We start from the raw sequence: 25,982 nt of genomic DNA on the forward strand, positions 1-25,982 counted from the left end.
CCCCTGAAATGTGCTCCCTCTATCCATCACGGAGCAGCATGCTTTCGGGTTTCTAAATTTGACTGATGGTGTCTGAAGTACCTTTGGGTTTCCTTCATCCTTGCGGCACATGTCGATGTAATTGAATCACACCAACATTTACCACATATGCAATCACGTTTTAATTCAGCGGAATAGTATATATAACCTCGCAGTCACACAGAGTTACCTACCTTGAGTGTTGTCTGCTAGAAAATGAATTGTCGGGGTGCTTTCCAATTTCTCTGTGAAAACAGCCTAACATGCACATTATATCGACACACGTATCATGCTAACGCACAACAGTACAGGACGAATGCGACTCGAACTACAAGAGAGGTCAGTATAACAGCTGTTTTACGAAACGTTCAAATGTTTTGATTAACAATTCACAGACACAGATTCATCATGCATTTTTTACCCTTCCATTCACGTTTAAGTAAAGTTATTTTTTCGTCAGTATTATGGTATTCAGAATTCTGTATACCTGTTAAGAATGTTATGCTTAGCTGTTTGTCAACATTTTTATTCATGAACCCAAGGTCAAATGCTGGAGTAGAAACAGTCTGGTTATAATACCGGGCTAAATGTTTTATCTACTTCACGGTGAAATATGAACATGATGAAACGGTCATTAAACATCAACAATACTCACTAACCTTGATTGTTGTTTCTGTTGGGAAAACTGAATGATTTGATGTTCATTTCAAAACGACTTTTTCATGCAACACTTCTGAGCACAATTTGTAATGTGCAATCCTTGCAAACTATCCCATTAAAATGTTCCAAATCCAAAATAAAGAGCACTTTTAAAGTTTCTCTAAATGCTGATCATGCCTGGATCAGCACAATGTCAAAAGGCCCATCACAGTAGGAAGTGTATCAATGTTTTATCTATGTAGCTTTGTACAGCAAAGCATGATTTGTGAAAACTTCATGACAAGAAAATGTAAACTAAGCTTGACCTCAAGTCAGTGGGTAGTGGATTTCCATCTTGTTCCTGGTGAGATGCTGCATCTTGCCTGGTGTGGCTTCACATGTGCATTACTGTAATGTTATGGTAGACTTTTTTTCATCCCTCTGTATGATGCAACTTTAAGGAAATTATTAGTGCTTGCAAGAAGTGCATATTTGTTTTTTGAATGTACTGAACAGCAAAAGAAATGCAAGTTTAAAAAAAAAAGTGAACTCTCAAAAGAGTATGTGTTGGTGTTCACGTCTTCTATTGAAAATATAGATAAAAACTTGCGAGAAAGCAAATGCACTCATTACTCAGTATATGTGTTTTTCTTTTACTAGGTGTAAAACATGAACGTTTTTTGTCCCAAGTCATCTTTTTTGTTTGAATTTCTTGAATTATTAGAGAACAATAGCATAATGTACCTGATTTTGATCAACTGATGTAATTTCAGTACGTCAGTTGCTTGGAAAGTATAGGAAACTTAATCTTTTTACCATTATTTAGATAAAACAACACTCACTGAAGAGGTATTATTATATGTTGTGTTATCTGTTGTATTATTTACTTTTCTAGAACCAACAGAATTCAAAGACAAATACACAACCTCCTGAGAGTAGTATGAATGACTGGGTTGGTCCGCCTCATTCAGTCTCAAATCTCCGTCCTGTCAAGTACTACATTCCTCCCAATGAAACTCCACTTGAGAAGAATTATAGAGAGCGCAGACAGGAAGTGTGGAAATGGAACCAGGAATTCTGGGAAAAGCACAACAAGTCATTTGTACAAGTGAGTTATCTTATTATTGAATCATCTTCCTCTCTCTCTTTCACGCTCTCTCTCTCTCAAAATGTATGTATTCAATCACATTCTGCAACAAGTCTTAGTTACATACGATCTGGTATATTCAGTCTCGATAGTGTATTAATAGTAATGCTAAAGACAGATATTGCCTGAAACGTAACCATCTGATGAAAGTTGTACTTGTTCATTCAGTGTACTTTACAGGTCACTTGCAACTAAACAATCAGACATAACTAAAACACACTTATCACTTATTCATGATATATAATATGAATTGCTGATTAAAAACAGCTATCAGAATCTGCAAAGTTGTGTTTTACATTTCATGTGATCTTTAGAAACGTATTTGGCAGTCATAACCAGGTGTACTGTTCAGTTTTAATAAATGATAGAAAAATGTATCAGAATATGCAAAGTTGTGTTTTTTGTTACATGTGATCTTTAGAAAACATTTTTTGTGCTCTGTTCAATTTTAATACATGGTATCTTTTGAAATTTCTGTAATTGTATACCAAATGCAAGTTTGTTTCTTAAGATAGTTACATACTGAATTCTTCAATTTCATCTCTCTTTTTTAGAAAAAGGAGGAGTATGTGCAATCAAAATTAGCTGATAAAAGAGCTTCATTTAAAGGGGAAGGTGATCCTCCTCAGACCCTGTCAGCTGATGAGATGTCCATCTTCTACAAGCGCTTCCTCAATGACAACTATAAGAATCACATTTGGTATAACAAGTAAGCAGTTCTTTACGTCAAACCTTCTGGAGACCATTTCCGACTTGTTTAAATATAGAATATGTTATATTTGAGATTACTCTTTCTCAGTATAGAACAGATTCCCAGTACTAGGGGATTCTGGATTTGAAAACTGGTTATCAGTATCATGAACTCTGAAAAGTGCAAATTGGCATTGCTGAAGTTATGAGCAAACAATGCCTTTCAGAAATTCATCAAATGCATCATGTTATACTTGGGATTACATTTTCTCAGTTAATACAAGTCCTTGTTCTGGGCTGTGTCACACAAGGGATTTAACCATTTAAATAGATATTTTTAATGACAGGCCAACAGACAGTGAAATAGCTCAGTAGTTCAGAGATTTAATTGAGGCCTGGATTTGAGGGTCCCAGGGACTCATACTCTTATTTTTCAAGGGTGTTAGATAACAAAACTGATGACTGATCATGACTTGGTTGACACGTCATCGGTTCCCAATTGCGCAGGTAGATGCTGATGTTAATCACTGGATTATCTGGTCCAGTCTCGATTATTTACATACCGCCGCCATATAGCTGGAATATTGCTAAACTCACTCACTCCATTGGATGCTCATGCTGTTGATCACTGGATTGTCTAATCCCAACTCAGTTATTTACTGAGCACCCCGATATAGCTGAAATATTGCTGAGTGCGGTGTAAAACTAAACTCACTCACTCTAAACACCCATTGTATAACACAAACTGAATGGTGGCACATGTACTGCAGAACATGGTTTGGTAAACAGTCAGTTTTGTATAAAATCATGGTGATGCATAGTACTAGTGACAAGTAATTTTCAACAAACTGACTGAAATATGATCCTGAGACCTGAAAGCACTCAACACTGCATTAGCGTTTTCCGAGTCATGTTCTCTCATACATGGATATGACCTTCCAGTAAATTGTTATGATATCTGATGATATCAAGAGTCTGAATCCAGTAGAGTTTCCAAAATGTTTTGGTCAGTAAATGGTGTAGGTTTAAAAAAATTGCCAAATCATCACTCGTGTTGATCGTTTGTCCTTTCCACAGCTGAGTACAGTAGTTGGCCATAAGTGAGTCATCATTAGTGAAATTTCCATAGACATGTTTGTTCATTAACTTTTGCAAGAATAATTTTGTTTGGATTTTTAGCAAACATCTTGGAAATCAACTTTAGCTATGTGTACATACTTTTCTTTCATCTTCCTGTTCTTCTTGAATGACATCTGATTACACACCATAAGTACAACTTGACTTTAATCTATCCCATAGATAGCCATGTTAAATTTGATTGATGTCTAATATATGTTGTTTAAATAGTTGCTGTTTTCTTAATAATCATACAGCTGAGATGATTCATAAGGCTAATACACAAGTATTGAAAGAATTCGACCGAAACTAAATTTGTGAAAATTATTCTTGCAAGAGTTAATTACCATGCAAGTCTATGGGAATTTTTCTTTTGATAACTAACTTATGGTCAACGACTGCACGTGCATCTGTGGTGTGACAGGATAGTTTAACAGACAAAATGTCTTCATTTTCAGAGAATGGTACAAGAAAAACATTTCCCTTTTGTGGCCTGCTTTGCAAGTCAGCTTTTCAAGATTCATGACAAGGTTGAAAAGATCCTGATACTGATATAAGTTTGCTGAAAAATGGAAAAATAAGTCATTTTACATAATCACCTGTGTTTGGTTACCTGAAATTAGAACATAATACATTGTGCTGTATAAGAAGACTGTTCCCTGTAAGAAGCAGGAAGCATCTTCCTGAGTTGATTTACTTCTGTGAATGGCTTGATATTCTGCAGCTCTCCATCCTACTCCCATCTGACTTGAGAAGACTGAAGAGACACAGTTTAATCAAGATCTGACACTTACTTGGTACAGTTGAGGGTAACATGAAATGTACATTGATAAGTAATTTTGTAAATAAAATAATATTTTGTGTTGCAAAATTGTTTTTGATGTCCTAGTTACTGTGTTGTATATTACTGCTACTTTAGCAATACCTGTCATATATTGTGTCCCATGTTTTGTTACTTTAGGCCAGACCAATTTTATTTCTTATTCTACATATCCACCAGTCGTATTTTTTCAATAAGAAAAAAACTACACAATTGATTTTTTCCATTCATAAGGTAAAATTTTTGTGTTTTTATTGGCCAGATATGTTAACTTACATGGAAATATTCTTTGATTGTATTTTTTTGTGTGCCCCATATACATTTTATAAACTGCCAATACTTTCAATATTTAGACGAACTATTACTCTGACGGATGATATTTTGTTTTTCTCTTTTCTCCCTCATGCCTTTAGCCTTGTTTTGCGGACAAAAATCTGTAAAGCATGAAATAGATTGCTCTGGCCTTAGAGTTCTACTTGACTTTGTTTTATCCTTGTTGACATGACAATTGTGACATTCTTGAGTTTACTTTAAACTGCAGTTACTTATACATATTAGCAGGGGTCACCAGTATGGTGCTCACACCCGAAAGACTGTCACAAGGTCGATTCTGTCATAGACCCCATAATCAAAGGATTCACATTATGTCAGAAAAGATGTCTTTAAATGGGCTTCTTGCAAAGTGAAAAACTATGCAAACCAAAACAATTATTCACATACAATATTATAACTGTATGGTCACTGAATCATTCACAGACTGTATGGTCACTGGAACAAACACCGACTGTATGGTCACTGAATCATACACAGACTGTATGGTCACTGGAACATACACAGACTGTATGGTCACTGAATCATACACAGACTCTATGGTCACTGAAACATACACAGACTATATGGTCACTGAATAATACAGAGATGAATTAATGGCTGTGATGCATGCAGAGATGAACACGGAGTGAGGAGTTGGACAGTCATTGGTTGCTCAAAGGTTAGCAGACACGCAACCTTCTACTAGTGTTTGTTAGACTCAGTATAGCTGTGTAACAAATAATACTGAGCCTACGTTTACTTCGACTGTGATTCATGCATAAATGAACATTCAGTGGGGAAACATGTATGTAATGCTGTCGTGACCTGTGAATACTTTGTGTGGTCTTGTGAAGATGTTGCTCTTGTGAAGATGTTGCTCTTGTGAAGATGTTCAGGAAAGTTATAATGATTTCAGGAATTCATTCCACAGATAATGCAGAGAGGCCTAGTAGGTCAAAAGCAATCTGCAGAATTACCTACCCTCAGCTATGCAAGGATTTGCTGAATTTAGATTAGACCAGATTGTGTGTCATTCTTGGTCGATAAAAACTGCAACAAACTCATTTTGACAATGACATGTTTGAGGGCATAAAAATTGGAAACCACAAGAATACCAATTCAGTTTATTTTAATGGAATAATTACATAAAACATGCTGGTAATCTTTCACACCTTGCTACAATTCTACAGAAAACAATTTTATATCACATTAGATAAAATGTCAAAGGAATGCTTGTATATGCTAAAGGAAATGCTTAGTTGATGGCAAAATAAAAAAATTCAATCATATCTGTTCATGACAGAACTAATACAACTCAATCATATGGTGTTAAGAAGCAGGTCAGCAAATATGAACTCAAATACTAAACAGAACTTGCTTTTTTTTTCAAATGATAATTTTTGATATCCTGTCACTTGATAAATAGTCATCCTTTGCCATAACACTATTCTCGATAGCGTGGAGTAGGTTGAACTGAGGGGAAATCTGTGGTTCCCATAAAAAAGCTGCCCAGCTATTGCACATCTTCATGTAATCGGAAGTGGCGCATCAACAAATCCACTGTTAAGTTCTGGTTAACGTGTTGTAAACTTCCAACTGACAGTGTTTATCAGAACATATCCATGTTTTTATCTGGTGTTTGAAAACATTCAGGATGTTCTTAAATAATCAGATGAACACTGGAATGTTAATTGAGTTATCATGTCTAGTGATGTCTGATTGCTGTACATATGTGTATTTTCATTTTCCCTGTTTGTTTTTTCACCTTCAGTGATACAATATAATTTTGACTGGGCACGATACATGTCATAGCCGTTGTGTTATATTCATAGAAAATATGATTTTACAGAACTACTGTAACCACTGTGATAGTTATGGAATAGTTCCTATACTGATGGGGTCATCCATGGACTCCAAGACCTGTATTATGGCGAAGGATGACTATATGACATGCCACTTGTTACCGCATGGCTCATGAACTATAAAAAAACATATGAGATCAGAATGTTAATTGACCAGATTATGCTGTTGGTGTAAGTCACTCAAACACTTAAAGATGTTTTCAACTTCAAGATTTTGTGAACAAGATTATTCACTTGTTGAAGGCAAAGAATTATGTCCCTTTGTCACACCAGGAGAATGCTGGGTTTGTCTTGATTTGAATTCTTGGTCTTTCAGGACAATACCAGTTTGGGGGGTTAAGTTCCAGTGAAAAGTTTTGACACGTCACTTGTTGTCTCTGAAGCAACATTAAAAACAACTCACCCACTCACAAAATGATGCATTCATACTCATTTATCACTCTGACAACATTTATATCACATCATTTCCTGGTAAATCCCAGTAGTTTCAAGCCAAGTCTCTTCTTGTGAAGGTCAACATTTAATACTTCCACGTTCACGTTATCACCAAGCTGCACACCCTGTCTCCCCTCCAGGCCCTGTCTCATCTGACTTGTATGGATCAGTCCATTTTGACCCACCCCTACATCCACAAATGCCCCGAAATGAGTCACATTTGTCACTCTGCCTGTCAGTGTTTGTTTGACTTTCAGATCCTCCATTGCAATCACACCCTTTTTGAATAGTGGCTTATCATACTCTGAAACAGATTAGACATACATTTTTTGAGAGAAATAACTGAACTATTATTTTCACACTCCTCTATGTCATGATCATAAACTGTTGCAAAAATCAAACTGGGCTACTCTAAAATGATGTGGAAATTCTATGAATTTGAACCAAGTGAGCTAATGTCACCAAACCTGTTACAGAGATGCCAACCTCTATGATTTCATTGTAGTTGCTGTGGATTTTTAACCTTGAATTACACCAAGAGACTGCACTAGAAATTCTACAAGATTTGAAAGAAACTTTGATATATAAACAAAACCACATATTTTCATTGATTAAATATATATTAGGCATTCACTTACCTTCCATTCATCATATTTAATGACATAATTGAACAGGAATCATTGCAAGTAACAAACATAATTTCAGCAAAATTGTACATCAGAAATCTTCAACATTCTGCAGTTTGAAAAGAATTTCATGTGAAAATTTTCACGCATTTTGCCGACTTTGCAATGTGGACTTTTCAGTTGATTAAGATCACGATTTTAAGAATTTAGTTGACTACTAATTTTATGGTGAAACTGCTAATTTGGCTCATTACTACCACTAAGAATATACATGCTTACAGTAAACAATAGGAAAGTTCTATACACCTACATTGTCAGCTTGAAAAGAAGTTGTTCATTACAAATAAGCTGTTAATTTGTGTTCTCACATACCATCTCGAATGTCGTAAGTCAGTGACTGGCTGAGAGCATCAGTGATTAGGGTGATTGTGGGAGATCCTGTGTTGTACATCCTCGCAAGCTCCTCCACTCCTAACAATACAAACATTGAACATCGACCTTGGATCATTGGACTCCCTAAACTTGGACTTCACAAATCTTTAAAGACAATAACAATAGACTCAAAATTGATGAAGAAGTAATCAATATGAGAATCTTTGACAAGGATTTTGACATTTATTCAGTAAGGACAGATAATGAAGAATATCATGTGGAATTTCACTACTACAACTGCTTAAAGGAAGTTCAAGAACATGGCCCTGATAGTTAACTATAGTCCTAGAAACAATCAGGTGTTCTTTACTTTCTCTATTGTACTGACAACATAAATATCAATTAGTGATGTCCTAAATAATAGAGTAAATGCCACTGATCCTGTGATGACATACTATGATGAAGAATCACGAAAATGTGGAGATACATTGTAGGTTTAGGTAGGTAGTAAGGTTTTAAGCACAATCATTACTCAGCATTTACATACCATGGAGATATTTATTAATAAATGTTAACTCACCTTTGTGTTTGCTGAATCGTCTAATTTGCTTACAAAAGTCTTCCTGACCTACATTCATAGGATCAACTCCAGTGTCTTTCATGAGTCTGAAACAGAAAAAGCCGTCACACCATCTTTGTTATCGAGTGTGTTCTAATATAGCAGTACAATCTGAATTATGCCAGCTGCATAACAAAAATACTGGACTCTGGATCAGAATATCCAGTTAATAATTTTGTCAACATTGATTCACTGACATACAATCCATCTTTTTTCAAAGCCGGTAACATATACTGTAACATAGAGTTATGACAATCGTAGCACTATAATAGCTTTGTGAAACAGGGCCCAGATCTTTTTGGTCCAACCTTTTGGGTAGCTCTGTCTTCAGACAACCTGGGGATGCTTTGGATCAATTTTGATCAAGAATTTCCATTTGGTCAATATACAATAGCACTCATGACATTGCAGGTATCACAGACTCACCTTGTTGCTATATGATAAGACTCTGGATGTATGGCGGTCATATCTAAAGGATTTGGGGTACAATCGATGTGTGATTTCTTCTTTTTGGCAGACACTTTAGATGAGCAAGCTTTCCTCTTCTTCCCTTGGCCTGATGGGCCTGGTGCCTCAGCTTCAGCATCTTCATCTGGCCTGGATATGATGTACTATCAAGTCCCATATAATGTCAACATGTTGCAATACTAACTCTAACCTTAACTACAAATTTGCAAGTTATTTGTTTTCAGTTTGTGAATGGAAAACACCTCCCAAATAATGATATTTGATGTTCTTAATTATAAATATCCTCAGAAGACTGACAGTGCTGAATTCATTGAAACCAATTAAAATAGAATTTACTAACCCTAACTGGATGTAGAATGAAGTGAAAGAACCAAAACTACATTGACTTCCCTTCTCTTACCTGTCTCCCTCCAAATTCCACCTTCCTAAGACTTCCCGACCACTTACACCTCTCCCTCCAGACTGAAGTGGAACAACCCTAATTACACTGACATTCACACTATTTACCTCTATCCCTCCAAACTGAAATAGAACAACCCTTACTCCACCACTGACCTATCTCTAGACTGAAGTGGAACATCCCTAACTAGCTGACTTTCATACTACTTACCTATCTCTCTCCTGACTGAAGTGGAACAACCTCAACTACATTGACTTTCCCATCTATAACCTCTCTACCTCCAAACTGAAATGGAACAACCCTTCCATTGACCTCTCTCCAGACTGGAGTGTCACAACCCTAACTAGCTCATTTTGGCGCTATTTACCTCTCTCCCTCCAGACTTTAATGAATAATCCCTACTCCATCACAATACTTACCCCAGTCCCTGACGATTTAAGCCAGTTAGCACTCGGATGAAGCCAGCACACTGCTCATACCCCTTCTGACCCAAGCCCTTGATACCTAGCAGCTGCTCTCGACTAACAAATGCTCCATTCTTCTCTCGCCACTCAATGATCTTCTTTGCCTTGCTAGCATTCAGCCCTGCAATCCTCCTGAAATACACACACACACATGCACCAAAGGCAGTCATTGTGGTGTTTGCAATGAGCTGACAATTTCCATTTAATCAACATTATCAGAAAATACTACCCAGGAAAACTGAGTGGCTGAATGATGTTTTCCATCAATTTTATACCTATAAGGATAAACCTGGTTGAGCAGTGATGGACAGCATGAACTTCAAACAGGAATCTTGACCCATAATAACAAAATGACACATTAGTCAACTGAATCCTCATTCAATAGTTGTTTTGTTTTCTAAGCACATGGGCACAGACACCTACCCCAACATCTGCACACAAATTAATGATCAATTTAAAACACATTTAAAGACTGAAATTTCTGGATTTCATTTTCATCCAGACCAACAACTGATTCAACAAGGATTATGAAGACACAGAAGATGATATTGTTTAATATATTATAATATAATAATTGATAATATACTCATTAAATTCATTAAAAAAAGAATGTATATTAAGACAGTTTTGTTTTGAGATAATTAATTAGTCAGGCTTGGAATAGAGGTACAGACTCACCTGAGAAGACACTCACTGCCGGTGTTGATGTCCACACCAACAAAGCTGACACACTCCTCCACTACCGAATCTAAAGCTGTCTTCAACTTGCTCTCTGCGATGTCATGCTAGGAAACACATTACACAAAGTCAAGTATTCTAAATCTCTTTGCAAATACAAAGGAAACAGATGGTGTTCAAACAAGGGATCTAATCTTTTGCAGTATTTGATGAACATTCAATCAAATCCAAGGCCCTCTGGTAGTTTGTATTCAGTGCTGCAGCCAGGATTTCCTTGGAAGTGGTTAGTTGGCCCCTACCTTTATATTAGAAAATGTGGACCAATAACCAAAATTGACAAATCATTCTCTTTGACATTTTGACAAAAAGAAAGAGATTTCATGGCAAACTCTGTAGATTGAGTTGAGCCTTGTACACTGAAACAAGCTCCTTATAGTGATTAATGTCACAGTCTTGTATGCAAATAGACATACTAGCAATGTGCAGAGTTTAGGAAGCCTTGTTCCAAATTCCAGAAGTTCTGATATTTCTATTTTGATTTCCAAATGTCTGACATTGCTTACAATGAAAATAGTCACAGTCTAAATTAATTAAGACTACTTCCCTCATCCCTCGTGTGTGTGCGTGTGTGGATGTCTGTGTGTGTGTCTCTCTGTGTCTGTGTATCTGCTTGTCCTAGCAAAGACTTCAGCTGGTTTTAAAATTACAGTGCTAGCTCACTGAGATACTATACCACAGTTAGCATGAATACCTCACTCAGACATGTTACTCTGACTGGTAAAACCTGTTGTTCCCATTAATGCTGAGCGCCAAGGAGGGACCAACAAATACTATATTTTAGTCTTTTAGTATGACATGGCAGGGGATTGATCCCATGACTTTCCAGAGGTGATCACAGGTCAAATTACCAACAGTTCTGTCAACCCATGGTTCATGTCTAACCAGCCTACAGGTGAGCTAAGCATTAATATGGACAGATGAGAGTGGTTAGATCAGGTGAATTTTACCCTGCTGACACTTGTACATCGCTCACCTGATACATGCCCACACCAATATGTTTGGGTTCAATTTTGACAAACTCTGCCATGGGATCCTGCAGTCGTCTTGCTATGGAAACTGGAAACACGAAACACGAAACCACAAATAAAAGACAATCTTGATGTAATAACAGGTATAGTTGTGTCAGGTACTCACTTGGTAACACCTCAATGGTTGAGCTTAGATCAATCAGGGATTCTACAATCAGTAAATCATCCTCAATAATCACCCGGGTATATGGTCCGATGAACCTCCACAAATATCCAGGATGCATCTATGGTAATTTTATCTTGGTGGAAATCATACAGACAAATCAACAGGTCTGAAACTCATTGAACTCTTTCAGAGTACCTCTGCTTCAAATGTGTTGCCAAGTTTAAATGGTTAGACAATATAAGTAGTGAAAGTGAGTTGTGATTGGTGTGCTCAACTTCCCAGCATAGGCACCTGATTGGATAAAAAGCCAGCAAAGGGAGGTAATAAAATCATCAGGTACAGCTGTAGATTCATCCAGGGTGTAGTGGAAATTTATTGTAACGTATACCCTGGAGATTATCGAGGATGTTAAATACTGTGATTCTGAACAAACATAATAGATAATTAGGATGAATAAATACCACAACAATTCTGCCCATATAATGAATATTAAAATGAATAAAAGGATGAAATCTAAGATAAATAAACAGTGCAGCATCCCTTGATGACAAACATTTTGCAGCTGGAATATGATTTTATATGAAAAAGAAAAGTTTCACAAATAAGACAAATGAGCAGCTAGCTAGACACCTGACACAGATTCGACACCTGGAACAGATTCCTTATATACAGACAAGGAGTCATCATCATCACAGAGGTGGATCCTTCATTTTTGAATCTAAGTGTTGAGTCAACATGTGAGGCGACATAATAGTGCAATGATGATGATCAGTGCAGGTTTTTTCCATTTAACAGTGTCAATTTTAAGACTATGGGTGCGGTGCAAGCCGAAAATCGCTTAAAGTAAGCAAATGAATCGCTTATTATGGGCTTGCAACAGTTTGAAGCGTTTACTGCTCTTCCAAAAATGGCGGAGCGATTACCGTTTCCTCATTCCTCGCTAATAAAGAACGTATTAGGAGAGTCTCAATGACAAGTGATGAATTTATGATTATTGATGACTACAATGAACTAGTGGAACAAACTTAGGATGCTGGGATGTAAATTGTTTTTTTGCCGATTTCGCTGCCGAACAAGTTTGTTCAGCCTTCGAATTCTGCCATTTTGGTTTGAGAACGAAGCGACTTCATTCAGCAATTGCTGCAATTGCAAGCTGCTGAAAGTTAGTGCTCTGGTGAATCGCTGTACATCGCCTGCAAGCGGTTGGATGTTTGCAACGCACCCTATATATCTGTTTGTAGCAGAGGTATACAACCTACCTGCTCCTCTGAGTGTCGGGTCAAGGTCAGGTAACTCTCGCTGGGCCTCATCTGAGACGCTGTAGATGGACGCTCCACACTCGTCTACAATGCTGTAAAACAAAACTGGATGTGTACATACAAAGACCAAAAGAACTGTCTTCATCATATTGTAGAAGGGTAAGGAATCATCCTGCAGATGACATTTTTACCTTGTGAGTTTTCTGATAAGATTTACTATTTTGATCATGTGGCAACTACCATCTCATCCATATCATAACAGCCAGAGTTGCGATACGACATCTGTTGGATTCTAACCAAAGCCTTTTCAACTGACACAGTTAACCCTGTCCTCAAACTAACAAAGTGAGGATACTATATATACAGAGCTGGCTTGCAGAACTGACATCCCGATAATTCATTTCATAAGTCCATACTGGATATTATCAGGGTCAGGTAAAGTAATTAAATTGTGCTTTCATAATCTTGTTACAAGATATTTAATGTCAACAATGTGTTACATTTAATATTACAGTACATTCTGATGGATGGACCATATTTACTACATCAATTCAAGAAAAGATTTGGGAAGCATGTTTCTCCTTCAAACCCTGACCTGTGGGTGAGTGGGTGAGTAGGTGAGTACTGAGAAAGTGAGGGGGTTAGAAGTGAGTGTGTGAGTAGCGGGTGAGTAAGTAGTGAGTAGTGTGTGAGTAGTAAGGAAGGGAGTGAGTAGTGAGTGAATGAGTGGGTAAGTAGTGAGGGAGGGAAGGAGTGTGAGTAGTGAGTAGTGTGTGAGTAGTGTGTGAGTAGTGAGTGAGTGAGGGAGTGTGTGAGTAGTGAGTAGTGGGTGAGTAGTGAGTGAGGGAGTGGGTGAGTAGTGAGGGAGGGAGGGAGGGAGTAGTGAGTGAATGAGTGGGTAAGTAGTGAGGGAGGGAAGGAGTGTGTGAGTAGTGTGTGAGTAGTGAGTAGTGTGTGAGTAGTGAGTGAGGGAGTGTAGTGAGTGAGGGAGTGAGTAGTGAGAGACTGAATGAGTGAATGAAGGAGGTAGTGAGTGAGGGAGTTAGTGTGTGAGTAGTGAGTAGTGGGTAAGTAGTGAGGGAGGGAGGGAGTGTGAGAGTGAGCTGTGAGTGAGCAGTGAGTGAGGAAGTGTGCGAGTAGTGAGTGAGGGAGGGAGTGTGTGAGAGTGAGTTGTGAGTGAGTAGTGAGTGAGGGAGGAAGTGTGCGAGTAGTGAGTGAGGGAGTGTGTGAGAGTGAGTTGTGAGTGAGTGAGTAGTGAGTGAGGAAGTGTGCGAGTAGTGAGTCAGGGAGTGTGTGAGAGTGAGTTGTGAGTGAGTAGTGAGTGAGGAAGTGTGCGAGTAGTGAGGGAGGGAGGGAGGGAGTGTGTGAGTAGTGAGTGAGTGGGTAAGTAGTGAGTGAGGGAGGATGTGTGTGAGTAGTGAGTGAGGGAGTGTGTGAGTAGTGAGTGGGTGAGTAGTGAGTGAGGGAGGAAGTGCGCGAGTAGTGAGGGAGGGAGTGTGTGAGTAGTGAGTGGGTTGGTAGTGAGTGAGTGAGAGTGCAGACTGTTCACCCACCAGTACATGACTTGCATCTCCCCGAACGCCTTCTCCTGGATGAGGCCAGAAACATACTCTTCCGTCTGTCGACAGGCAACACCATTCCCGATAGCTATCATCTCACACCTGCAAAATGTTGTGAATACACCTGACTAGTAGTTTCTTCTGACATCATACACTTGACTAGTACTGTCTTCTGATAATATGCACCTGACTTTATGATAATATGCACCTGACTAGTAGCGTCTTCTGAGAACATGCATCTGCCTAGTAGTGTCTTCTGATAATATACACCTGACTAGTAGTGTCTTTTGACAATATTCACCTAACTAGTAGTGTCTTCTGATAATGTGCATCTGACAAGTAGTGTCTTCTGATAATATGTATCTGACTAGTAGTGTCTAATGATAATATACAACGGACTTTTGATAATATCCACCTGGCTAGTGGAGTCTTCTGATATGTACCTGACTAGAAGTGTTTTCTGATAATATGCACTGGCTAGTAGTGTCTCCTGATAATATACACCTGACTAGTAGTGTCTTATGATAATTTGCACCTGACCAGTAGTGTCTTCTGATAATACACACCTGGTTAGTTGTGCTCTTTCATAATATACACCTGACTAGTAGTGTCTCCTGATAATATACACCTGACTATTTCTGTTTTATGATAATATGCACCTGTCTAGTAGGGCATCCTGATAATATACATCTGACTAGTAGTGTCTTCTGATAATATGTACTCTACTAGTAGTGTCTTCTGATAATATACACCTGACTAGTAGTGTCTTCTGATAATATGCACCTGACCAGTTGTTTTTCCTGATAATATGCATCTGACTAGTAGTGTCTCCTCATAATATGCATCTGACTAGTAGTGTCTCCTCATAATATACACCTGACTAGTGGTGTCTTCTGATAATATGCGACCCGTGAAGGTCCCGGGGTAGAATAGGCCTTCAGCAACCCATGCTTGCCATAAAAGGTGACTATGCTTGTCGTAAGAGGCGACTAACGGGATCGGGTGGTCAGACTCGCTGACTTGGTTGACACATGTCATCGGTTCCCAATTGCGCAGATCGATGCTCATGTTGTTGATCACTGGATTGTCTGGTCCAGACTCGATTATTTACAGACCGTCGCCATATAGCTGGAATATTGCTAAGTGCGACGTAAAACTAAACTCACTCACTCACTCACTCTGATAATATGCACCTGACTAGTAGTAGTTTCTGATAATATGCACCTGACCAGTAGTTTTTCCTGATAATATGCATCTGACTAGTAGTGTCTCCTCATAATATGCATCTGACTAGTAGTGTCTCCTCATAATATGCATCCGACTAGTAGTGTCTCCTCATAATATACATCTGACTAGTAGTGTCTTATGATAAAATTCAACTGACTAGTAGTGTCTTCTGATTATATGCACCTGGCTTGCAGTGTCTTCTGATAATATGCACCAGACACGCCAACTAAGTTGGATCTTAGTAAATACATCTGCACATCTGTCCATAACATAATGCAGGAACGTGTTTTTCACGCAAATATATCATAAAACCATGCAAAAAAGATTTTGTGGGCGTGTCTTGGACACATAGATTCTGATAATTTTAAAAAGTACCTTAAAAAAGCAACCTATAGACAAACAATTTTTTACACGATTCAGGATTGTACTGAAAATTTCATGCACAAAAGATTTGGACTACATATTTATACTTTTATTTCTGCACGCACTTGTACAAAACCTACCACGATCACTGATAACATCCAGTACAAGATGAATCCATAAACATTTGGACAAACAGACATCATTGCTGAAATGTTTCTAGGATAATAGTTTTTACCGAAAAGGCTGAGTTTCACTAACTTACTGTCCAAAACACATGCACAGTGAGTAGGTTCATGAAGCTTGAAACAGTATGCCTTCCTGGAGTATGAGGTTGTGAGCAGTAGTCTAATCTTGGTTGAGTACACAAACAAGTAAATAATCTACTCGTGACATAAAAAAACATGTTGATTATGATAAGCAGCCTCTGTTGAGGAAAACTCAAACATCAATGTCAAAACTCAATGGCTTATTGACACCTATATGTCTGCCTGCCCATCTGCTAATGACAATATGCAATGCACAACTTCAATCATTGACTACATGCAATTTGAAATTAACACCTATCAGGCTTATATACCATAAACAGAGAGCCAGCTAAGCAAATTGGAGGATGAGCCAACCAATGGAAAGATTTTGTTACACTTAAATGCACACCCAATGGTTCTGTCTTGGTATCCCGGGCCCTTCATTTCGAGCGTATAGACCCAAGCATAAAATATTGCACTTTTGATTTGCGATTGTACACTTGTAATTTTGTTTGTTTGTTTTGTGATAATTGTGTTTTAATTATGCTTGAGTTTTTGGTTGCATGTGACCTCTAACACTAAACTTATCCTCAGTAATTTTCGTTAGACTCCACTACTGAGTCTAACAAAACCTTATGGGAGGTCGCGTCAGGTAACCTTTGAGATTGACCAATCAGAACACAGCCTACCAAATCGTGAAAGTGCACATTTGCACATACCTTTTGAACTTTTTATCTCGAAAAGGTTTGTACTCGAATGATTCCGAATGCTATTTAGCGTACGCTCGCTTCCAGGTGATGCACATGGCGTACATACAACCATGACAACAATGAGTAAACAGTCACAGTGTTTTTGGCAAAATTCAAGGATGTTATCTTGCGGAAATATTAGCCAATGGTAACTATGTCAACAGAAACCCCAAAGCGTATATACTGCAGGTCAAATAACTGTGTCACATGCAGATGGTTAGTTTGTGGACAGATCTGTGTCGGTGACCTGAATATTTTGAAAGTCCCTCCGATCCCGAAATAGTAGCCTTTGTCTGATTGGTTAAATCTATTTAACCGTCTCGCGTTTGATTGGACGGTCATTGGTCACTCACATTTTACCCGACACGACCTTCTACTAGGTTTTCTTAGACTCAGTGGTGGAGTGTAACGAAATACACTGAGACTAAGTTTACTTAGACTTTTTCTTCTGTGGAACATTTGTTACATTGTAAATAGGTCTGTGTTAAACAGAACAGTCAGTCTCTCTGCTCAAAGTTACCTGTATGTTTTAATGATATTGACCAGCTTCTGTTTCTCGGCAGCTTTGTTTGACTTGTAGTCCAGGAAATAGAACACCTGAGTTGTCTGTATTCCACCTGTAGAGGGAATATATCCATTGTTAACCAACAAACTCAGTTAGAACGATAGGTTACAATCCAAGACTCATAAGGACAGTGAGGTTGAAATGTATAGCTGGGTCAGCCTGTGACACACATTATAATAGCTGGGGTCAGAGTCAGAGAGATAATTAGGTAATGAAGAATGTGTCTGTGGCTGCTAGTTTTGTCAGACCAAATGACAAGGGTCATGTAGATGTAAGTTATTATAGTTTGTATGGTCAGTGTACCCAGTGTACATTAGTTGGAAAAGCTGGTATAAAATTCAAAGAATATACTGCAAATATACTGCAAATACACTGCAGAATTTCATGTAACCTGAGGTGAAAAAAAAAAAATTTTTTTAAAGATATTTGTTTTTATTTATTTGCTAAATCAATTAAGTACAGTAGAAGCTGTCAAAACCGGCATCTGTCCAATCCGGCAAGTTGTCAGTCCAGTCCGTGGCCTGGATAATCAGCTCTACAATCTGGCCACATTGTCTAAACTGGATTAGTTCTCCAGTCCCGATGAGTGCCGGATTATACAGCTTCCACTGTAATCATGAATAAACTATAAATGTCATTGTTGAAATGGACACCTGTTGCGGAAACAACTGCTGTCTTGCAGCCATTCTTGAACCCTGGGTCAATCCCAAACACCATCTTTCCCCTGACTGGAGGAGTCAGAAGGAGCCGTTTCAGGTTGGAGGCAAACACAAGGATGGAGTCCTTTTCTGCTGTCTTTGTCAACTCAGACCTGGGGACAGAAAGACTTTTGCCGAATGTTCCTAGTTTATGCTACTCTGCATCATGACATCCTAAAAGTCTCCCAACTCAGTAATGGGATCAATAACTAAGATGAGACACTCTCTCCAAATGGCCAAGTAGTCAAATACTATTCAATTTTCATCCTATAATAATTTTGAAAATCTGAATTCTTATTTGAAAAAATAGGACGCATGCCTCAAATGTTCATTCTTGATAATCTCGAGAGAAAATGTCACAATAAATCTCCACTATATCCTGGATGCTTCTCAGGCTCAGCCCAATAATTTTATTAGCTCCCTTGGCCATAGATGCATCCAGGGTAGAGTGGAGATTGATTGTAACGCTACCCTGGACATTGTTGAGGATGCAGCTGTTTCTGAAGTGAATTGCCCAGACTTTGATGGGTTCCATTTTTAACTGATGCTGATGAGATTCCATTCTATTACTGACATTGACCTCAGGGGGCCCCCACCTGATATGTCTGCAGGTCTGTGGCAGGATGAGTCTGTTGACAGCATCAGTGATGCTAGCAGACATCAGCTTCTTCACACTTGCAGGTGACCAGTGCTTCACAAACTTGTGGGTGTAGCTGCTAACAAGACGATTCTTCACATAATCAGGGATAGCCACTCGAACAGTCAGAATCTTCTTGTCTTCTCCACGATTTAAAGCAAGCACCTGCAATACAATATCTGAACTACACCAGAAGACATGTCTAGTGATGAGGACAACCTCCTCTGTGAGGTCAGGAGGTCTTTACTGGAAAACAAGGATAAGTTGAGCACTGGCCTGACAATTGACCCTTACTGTATGAGTGCTGCCCACTGGTGCTTGCCATTGAGAGCGAAGGTCCCCAGGTTGTCTGCGATCAAGTGTAGTGCTACACCGACCAGAGAGCCTTATGAACATTGATGTGTGCAGCTACTTGCAGAATCAACTTCATCTTCATGTACTGCACATGTACTAGCCTACATTTGCCCTCCCTTTCACAAACCAAATGGGTTTGCTCATTGCCATACACAGTGCAGCAGGAACAGTCAGTGTGCTGCTGTGGGCATGTGAGCTCATCATCATGACTGATGCTGCCAAAAATGCACATTTCAGAGTTTTGTATGAACTTCTTTATACCTACGTGAATAGTTTTGTCATGTAATGCATGTGCACTTGTGTCTTGGGTAGCTTTGACCTTCACCTAGATTTTTTTCAAATGTCCATTTCACCAATGTCATAAAAGCTTCTGATCAGTAACTGAACCACATGTGTTTTCATAACACTGTCAACATTCTCTCGTCTGTTGTCACCAAACATACTCAAGGTAGCCTCATGGATAATGCAGTATAAAATCAGACTCACTCACTCACTCACTCACTCAGTAATGATCTTGAACACACAGAATGTATTTATAGCTGAATCAGATCAGCAATTGGCTGACAAAATAATCAATACTAAGAATGATCCAGGGCCTGGATTTTCAAAGCTCTCTTAGTGCTAACACAGTCGTAAGTGGCATACATTACCATTAACTTACGACTATCTTACACTAACAAAGCTTCGATGACCTACTTGGTGGCTCTTGATGTATTTCACAGGGCAGGAAAAGTCAAAGTACTGTTCAAACTTGTGGCTGTCGTCTGATGCTCCAGCTTTGTTGTCCTTATCATCCTTCTTGGTGCTGGTCTTACTTCTGCTGGACTCCATCTTGACATTGGACGTCTCACACCTGCACATGACAGTTACTTCTTTCACTGGTTGTCTCCCAGTATTATCACATGAGATAACTTCATCTCTGGGGTTAAAAGTCAGTCTAACATTTCAGCTCCTGAATGTGTTTGAGACAAGCTGAAACTCTGAATACAGTATCAAAACAAGTTTTCAATGTGGGTCAGGAGGAGGGAGTGTCATCTAATTTTTTGTGTCAACTATGCAAGGGGAGACAACTCACAATCTTTTGACTTCATCCATGGCCTCTTTCTCCTTTGAGAAAATATCTGCCAGGATATGCTGTATGCCAGTCTCTATGTCATGAGGTTTAGCCAAACCTGAAATATATACAAAGTGATTCAAGGTATGCACTAAGCTGTACCAACAAAGCAATTGTATATCAGTCAGGGACAACAATTTGTATGTGAAAACAAGTCGCATTTCACACCTGGCATCTTGACCCACACTAAAACTATGTAACAGGTCTTGAATCACACTCACTCTTAAACTTCAGAAAATTCGTTTTTTTTAGCTGTTGTTTTGGCTGAGAAAGTCCCCAATACACAGTGACTGACTTAACCAGTAAATCATGACTACATAACAGGATATGCAATAACCTCTAGAGATTATTTCCATGAGAAACAATATCTTAAGTAAACTTACACAAAGGAATTTTTTCAACTGTCAGTCTAATAGTAGTATTGTATAGAGAGATTTACTTATCCCGGTATCGCTATGCATAATTTTCTGCGCATGATTGGAAGGAAACTTAAGGTTTGGGTTAGGGGTGAAGGTTAGACAAGTGGAAGTAGCTAAAACAATGGTACTGGTATATGCAAAGTGCTCCTTCACAGTTGTTTTGTACATCTAGTATGTCTAAACATGTAAGTTTACTTCAGAACATTATGTACAGATGCTACAATTTGAACAAAGAAGCATGAAAAAAAATAGTTCAAACAAAGAAGGAAAAAATAATACCTCTACAAAATTGGTGATTACATAATGAATTATTTTACATTCAGACAGTAGGAACCATCTTTTTTGAAAACATTTCAAGAGGAGCATGCCTCCCTGCTAGAACCTTTTGTGCTTTGCGATGTGGATAGTGACCCCATTACTAAGATAAGTTAACTATGGCCCTGCAAGAAATATTGCTGGTAAGACATATAGTCATACTGCAAGTGGTGCACCCACGGAAAGGGGTGACTGAAACAGCGAAATATACAGTAAGTGGTTCAGCTGATCATCAGCTTTTAATGATGTGCTAGATGGCATAGATGACAAAGACATCTGACATCTACCAGTAAACAAACAGCACAAGGTGTAGCTGCAATACAGAAGCCTCATGGAGTTACCTCCCTTGGTTTTGAAACGACAGTACATTGATACACAATGTCTCCCTTAGTTCAATGAGCATAATGCATTCATCACAGAGTTTCAATCACAGGGTTGTCATAATACTTCCAATCTCTTTTTCTAGAGTCTGTCACAGTATCAAGATGTGCATCATACTGCTATTTGCTATTATCTACCGACAGATGTGCTAACAATGATCTAACAGTAATGTAACAATAATATCAACAAATTAATATTGCTGATTCAGCACCACACAACTTGAAACATATCTCCCACAGGCGGATCCAGGAATTTTCAATTCTCTGCCAATGCAAAACATTCAGTTCAAGGTCGTCCTAAGTCATTTTCAAATTACCAACCCCACACACCCTCCCACCCTGATGGATTCACCCATGACTTTGTTTCTGGTTAAAATGCATCACAGTTTGATAAGCAGTATTGCTGGCTACAGAGTCTTAAGTCATAACTGTCAACAACCTGTATTGCAACAAGTTAGCTACAACATAGGGAACAACCTCACCTTTTTCACCTTGTCTGACGAGTGTCTCCAGCTGAACATGCTTTCCATCTAGAATCTGTAACGCTGGTTCCTCCAGGCCAAGTTTGCGAGCTCTCTCAGCAAGACTTCCTTTGTGTCCTGGTTTAAAGGGGGCGTACTGAGGGGGAGAGCAGTAGCATTATTTACAACCGGCTCCAGATTATAAGTAAGTGAGTATGGCTTTATACTGCTTTCAGCAATACTCCAACAATACTACAAGCAGCAGATACCAGAAATGGGCTTCACGTATTGTACCCCAGTGGGTAATCAAACCCAGGTTGTTGGTCCAACAAGCCAGTGCTATTACCACTAGGCTACCTCGGCATCTCTCCTGACTATGTCTTGAGCCACAAAGTATTTACTCCCTCGTTACAGTTCACTTTAGAAACGGACAGTTCACTGTCATCTGTTTCCAATATGTCTTTATTCCTTGGATCCAGTCCTTAGTCTTTTTAAGCCAACATGAAGATTTTCATAAAGTAATTCCACCTACAATATATGGATGATATTGCCATACTGGATGCTGTCATTGATTTTAAAAATAGTAAAGCTTTACAAATATCATGATTTGGCAAAATTCAAAGTTAAACATCAATGTATCATGGCCCATTGGATGTATAGTATCTGGATATATGACAATGTAAATCTTTGTGTTGATTCAGTGTATCGACAGCCCATGGATCAATGTATCAATGTGAGAATTGTCACATCACTACTACAATAACATCTCAGGTCCTATAATTTGTATGTATGTGTGCTTCTTAAAGTGTGTGACACCTTGCCTAAAACACGCAATGCAGATATACATGTTTGATTAACAATATGGAAGACATAATGGCATTGTTAGGCATCATTAATTTGGTGGGGTTCAGGGAAGTAGCCTGCAGTTAGAATGTTCACTTGTCATACTCAAGACCTGCACCTAGGTGGAATGTCTGGTCTTGTGAACACAGATCAGGTGAAGTTGAGCAACACTGGTCATGGAGTCTTTGGATGGGTGACGGTGTTTGACTCTTCCCTGCCCGATAAGAAAGCAACTTTGTGGTCTGACCCTTGGTAAGTGGAAAAAGAAATAAGCCTACATAATGTCAAGTCTGGTTAAAATCTGGATCCCTTATAACTTATGAGCATTCTGACATACTAAACATTCTCAGTGGCATTCCATGTACAGAAATATTTTGCTCAAAGTATGTTCATGCAAGAAACAGTTATTTTGCTGCTATGTACCAGGTGTTCTATTTCAGTGAGAGAGGTGGATCTTTTCAATGCAGCAGCCAGTGTTCGGTTCATCTTTCCTGCTGACTCAATGCTGTTGTACACAGATGACATCTTGGATATAACATTCCTGGAATAAATCAGACATTAAAATCAGAAATGGCCTCACACATTGCACCTAATTGGGGAATCAACCCTATGGTTTCTATGTGATGAGCAAATGTTTTAACCACAAGACCACCCCACCCTTCCCTTCTCTTTAAAATAAGAAAAAAAGATTTTTGCTGTAATCATTATCCCAGAATGCTTTTAATATCCTTACTTGAGATCATCAAGAAGACTGCTGACTTCTCGTAGTTTCTCAGCCTCCATACCCCCTGTTCTCTCTTTACGATATCTCGCAATGAAGGGGATGGTGGCGCCTTCTTCCAGCATCTGCACCAAATTGCGAGCAACATCTTGTGATGTGTCGACTGTATCAGCAATCACTTCCTCTATCTGCCAGCTTGGTGCAATCGGTTTCCCTTTTGGAGGCATGGCTGTGACAAACTAGAACACAAGTGATAATGACAATAACTTGAAAATCATCCTACATGGCATGTTACAGTCTCAAATTACAAATTAAGCATCCATAGTTGAAGAAACAAAAAAAGCAAGAAAACATGCAATATTTTATCATGATTTTTAGCCGCTGACGTTTATAAGTTTGTAGCATGAAAATCAACATCATTTACCTCAGTTTTTCTGAGGAAGTCAGAATATGTTTTCATTTTTGTTTTAATACATGGTTGATAATTGGGGTTGATATTTTGTGAACAAATATATAATAGTTTAATTTTAAGGTATTTTACACATTTGGAGCCTATATAGAGATTATAGATTATCCCTGCTTTTTGATGTAGATAACGATTATTAAAGAATTCATTCCATTGTGTTGCAAACACGTGATGTCGATCACAAACTTACGGGGATGCCGGGGTCTGAATCACAACTGTCCTCAATCTCAGTCTCAGATGCCCTGTAGTCGGTGTGTGTTCTGCGACAGGCTACAAGGCAGGAACCGAGAGGTAGAAACCTCACGTTTACTTTCAAGACAGACACCACGTTTATTGTTACTCTAACTACTAGTGATGATGTTGAGGTCAGAGTCTGTAACATAACTGATCCATTCGCTACTACTCGCATCTGTGACCACTCGGCCACGAAGGGTATATTGATTTTACAGGCGTTTCTAACACTTATATTGACTCCTTACACCGCCATTGCTCCATACAGCCAACAGGGCACAGCACTGCGAGCATTCGTCACTACTCGTGTCTTTCCGGCAAGCCGGTAGGTAACGGAAAGAGGCGAGTTGTACAATGCTGTGAGAAGCGCATCTTTCCCAGAAATCCTATTTGCAAATTGCGACACCGACCTGTCTGATGACTGGGATTTCTAAACACATACCTGATCACTTGTCCAAATGAATCCTAAATTGCCACAAGCAGAAAGCAAGCAATAGAGGAAATAGATACTGTTTGACAGCTGCTGCACGCTTCGAGACGGTAGTCGGATTTCCCACGTAAATTTGGTTGTGATCTAGAGTTACTTCCCTTGAGCCACTACAATGTGGCTTAGCCTGTATGAGGAAATATTTTATCAAGTCTTTTAAATAAGCATTAACTCGACTAGTTCCAGGTAGAAAATGCTAAATTCAATAACTGTAATTCGTAATTTGTTCTCATCTTTGTCTCTCAACGATTGCGGTCCTCTCATTTGTTACAATTCAAATCATATATATGTATGCGAATATATGCGTTATGTGTTTGTGTTAAGTTATTTTTCTGTGGGTATACTGTGTTCTCACTGAAGAACAGATCCCGGACCAGGAAATGAATCGAAGTTCATCGGGAGTATTGACGATGCCTTACATAATGCGTCATTTATCATTATGAATCATTCGCCCAAATTATGTGCAAATTTTTTGCCGACAGGACGGAATTTATTCCATGTCAATGAGGAATGAAACTCCAAGAGTCTAAAGCAAAAACACAATGTTGTGATTTATAATATATATCTTTGTGTAGACTAACACCAATGAAGCAGAAAAAAAACGGAACTGAAACAACAAGTCTGTTGAACATAAAAAAAAATTATTATTAAATGTATCCAATTGCCCCCGGTCATGAAATTTCATGCAAAATACGTTAATAAAGTGTGAATGTTGTGGGATTATCGAACAAATCTGCACGTCTACCCAACACACTAGACTAACATCTAGTCTCTTAAATGATCGTATGTTACAGCAAAGACTGTTCTAAATTTAATTTAATCACACATGATAAAAAGAAACCTCGGGACTTTAAATTATTAGTTGTGAAAAAAACCCCGCAGTAATCTAGACTTGCATGTGCTTACTTTGATTTATTTGTTTCTGGGACTGTATGACCTGAAACTTCAGTACTCTTGACCTGACACATATTGTACACTTGCATGGGCTCTCTTGGAGATATCTGTTTCAGGGTCTGTATGACATGCTAC

At 38.6% G+C, this 25,982-nt stretch overlaps 2 protein-coding genes across 4 annotated transcripts; one reads left to right on the plus strand and one right to left on the minus strand.

The window, feature by feature from the left end:
* Positions 1-6: 6 nt before the first annotated feature.
* On the plus strand, positions 7-4,481 carry LOC137294633 (COA8 family protein CBG23705, mitochondrial-like). Its single transcript, XM_067825693.1, has 4 exons — positions 7-357; positions 1,553-1,765; positions 2,359-2,513; positions 4,069-4,481. The coding sequence occupies exons 1-4, from the start codon at positions 235-237 to the stop codon at positions 4,154-4,156; spliced, it is 579 nt and encodes a 192-aa protein (XP_067681794.1). The 5' UTR covers positions 7-234; the 3' UTR covers positions 4,157-4,481.
* Positions 4,482-5,854: 1,373 nt separating this feature from the next.
* LOC137293682 (S1 RNA-binding domain-containing protein 1-like) lies at positions 5,855-25,042 on the minus strand. 3 transcript variants are annotated; one of them, XM_067824380.1, is made up of 19 exons: positions 24,909-25,042; positions 24,426-24,505; positions 23,782-24,008; positions 23,472-23,589; positions 22,227-22,362; positions 20,592-20,688; positions 20,213-20,369; positions 19,122-19,327; positions 18,481-18,638; positions 17,783-17,879; positions 14,673-14,780; positions 13,120-13,211; positions 11,700-11,782; positions 10,667-10,773; positions 9,944-10,120; positions 9,083-9,253; positions 8,618-8,703; positions 8,038-8,136; positions 5,855-7,343 (listed from the first exon to the last, which is right to left on the minus strand). In XM_067824380.1, exons 3-19 carry the CDS (start codon positions 23,994-23,996, stop codon positions 7,066-7,068), a joined length of 2,385 nt encoding a protein of 794 aa, XP_067680481.1. In that variant the 5' UTR covers positions 23,997-24,008; positions 24,426-24,505; positions 24,909-25,042; the 3' UTR covers positions 5,855-7,065. The 3 variants fall into 3 exon arrangements, with proteins under 3 accessions (XP_067680481.1, XP_067680479.1, XP_067680478.1); XM_067824378.1 differs by lacking the exon at positions 24,426-24,505 and having other exon boundaries at positions 24,909-25,031; XM_067824377.1 differs by lacking the exon at positions 24,909-25,042 and having other exon boundaries at positions 24,426-24,750.
* Between the last annotated feature and the right edge of the window lie 940 nt (positions 25,043-25,982).

Source organism: Haliotis asinina, chromosome 8 (assembly GCF_037392515.1).
Source record: "Haliotis asinina isolate JCU_RB_2024 chromosome 8, JCU_Hal_asi_v2, whole genome shotgun sequence".
Taxonomy (NCBI): Eukaryota; Metazoa; Mollusca; class Gastropoda; order Lepetellida; family Haliotidae; genus Haliotis; species Haliotis asinina.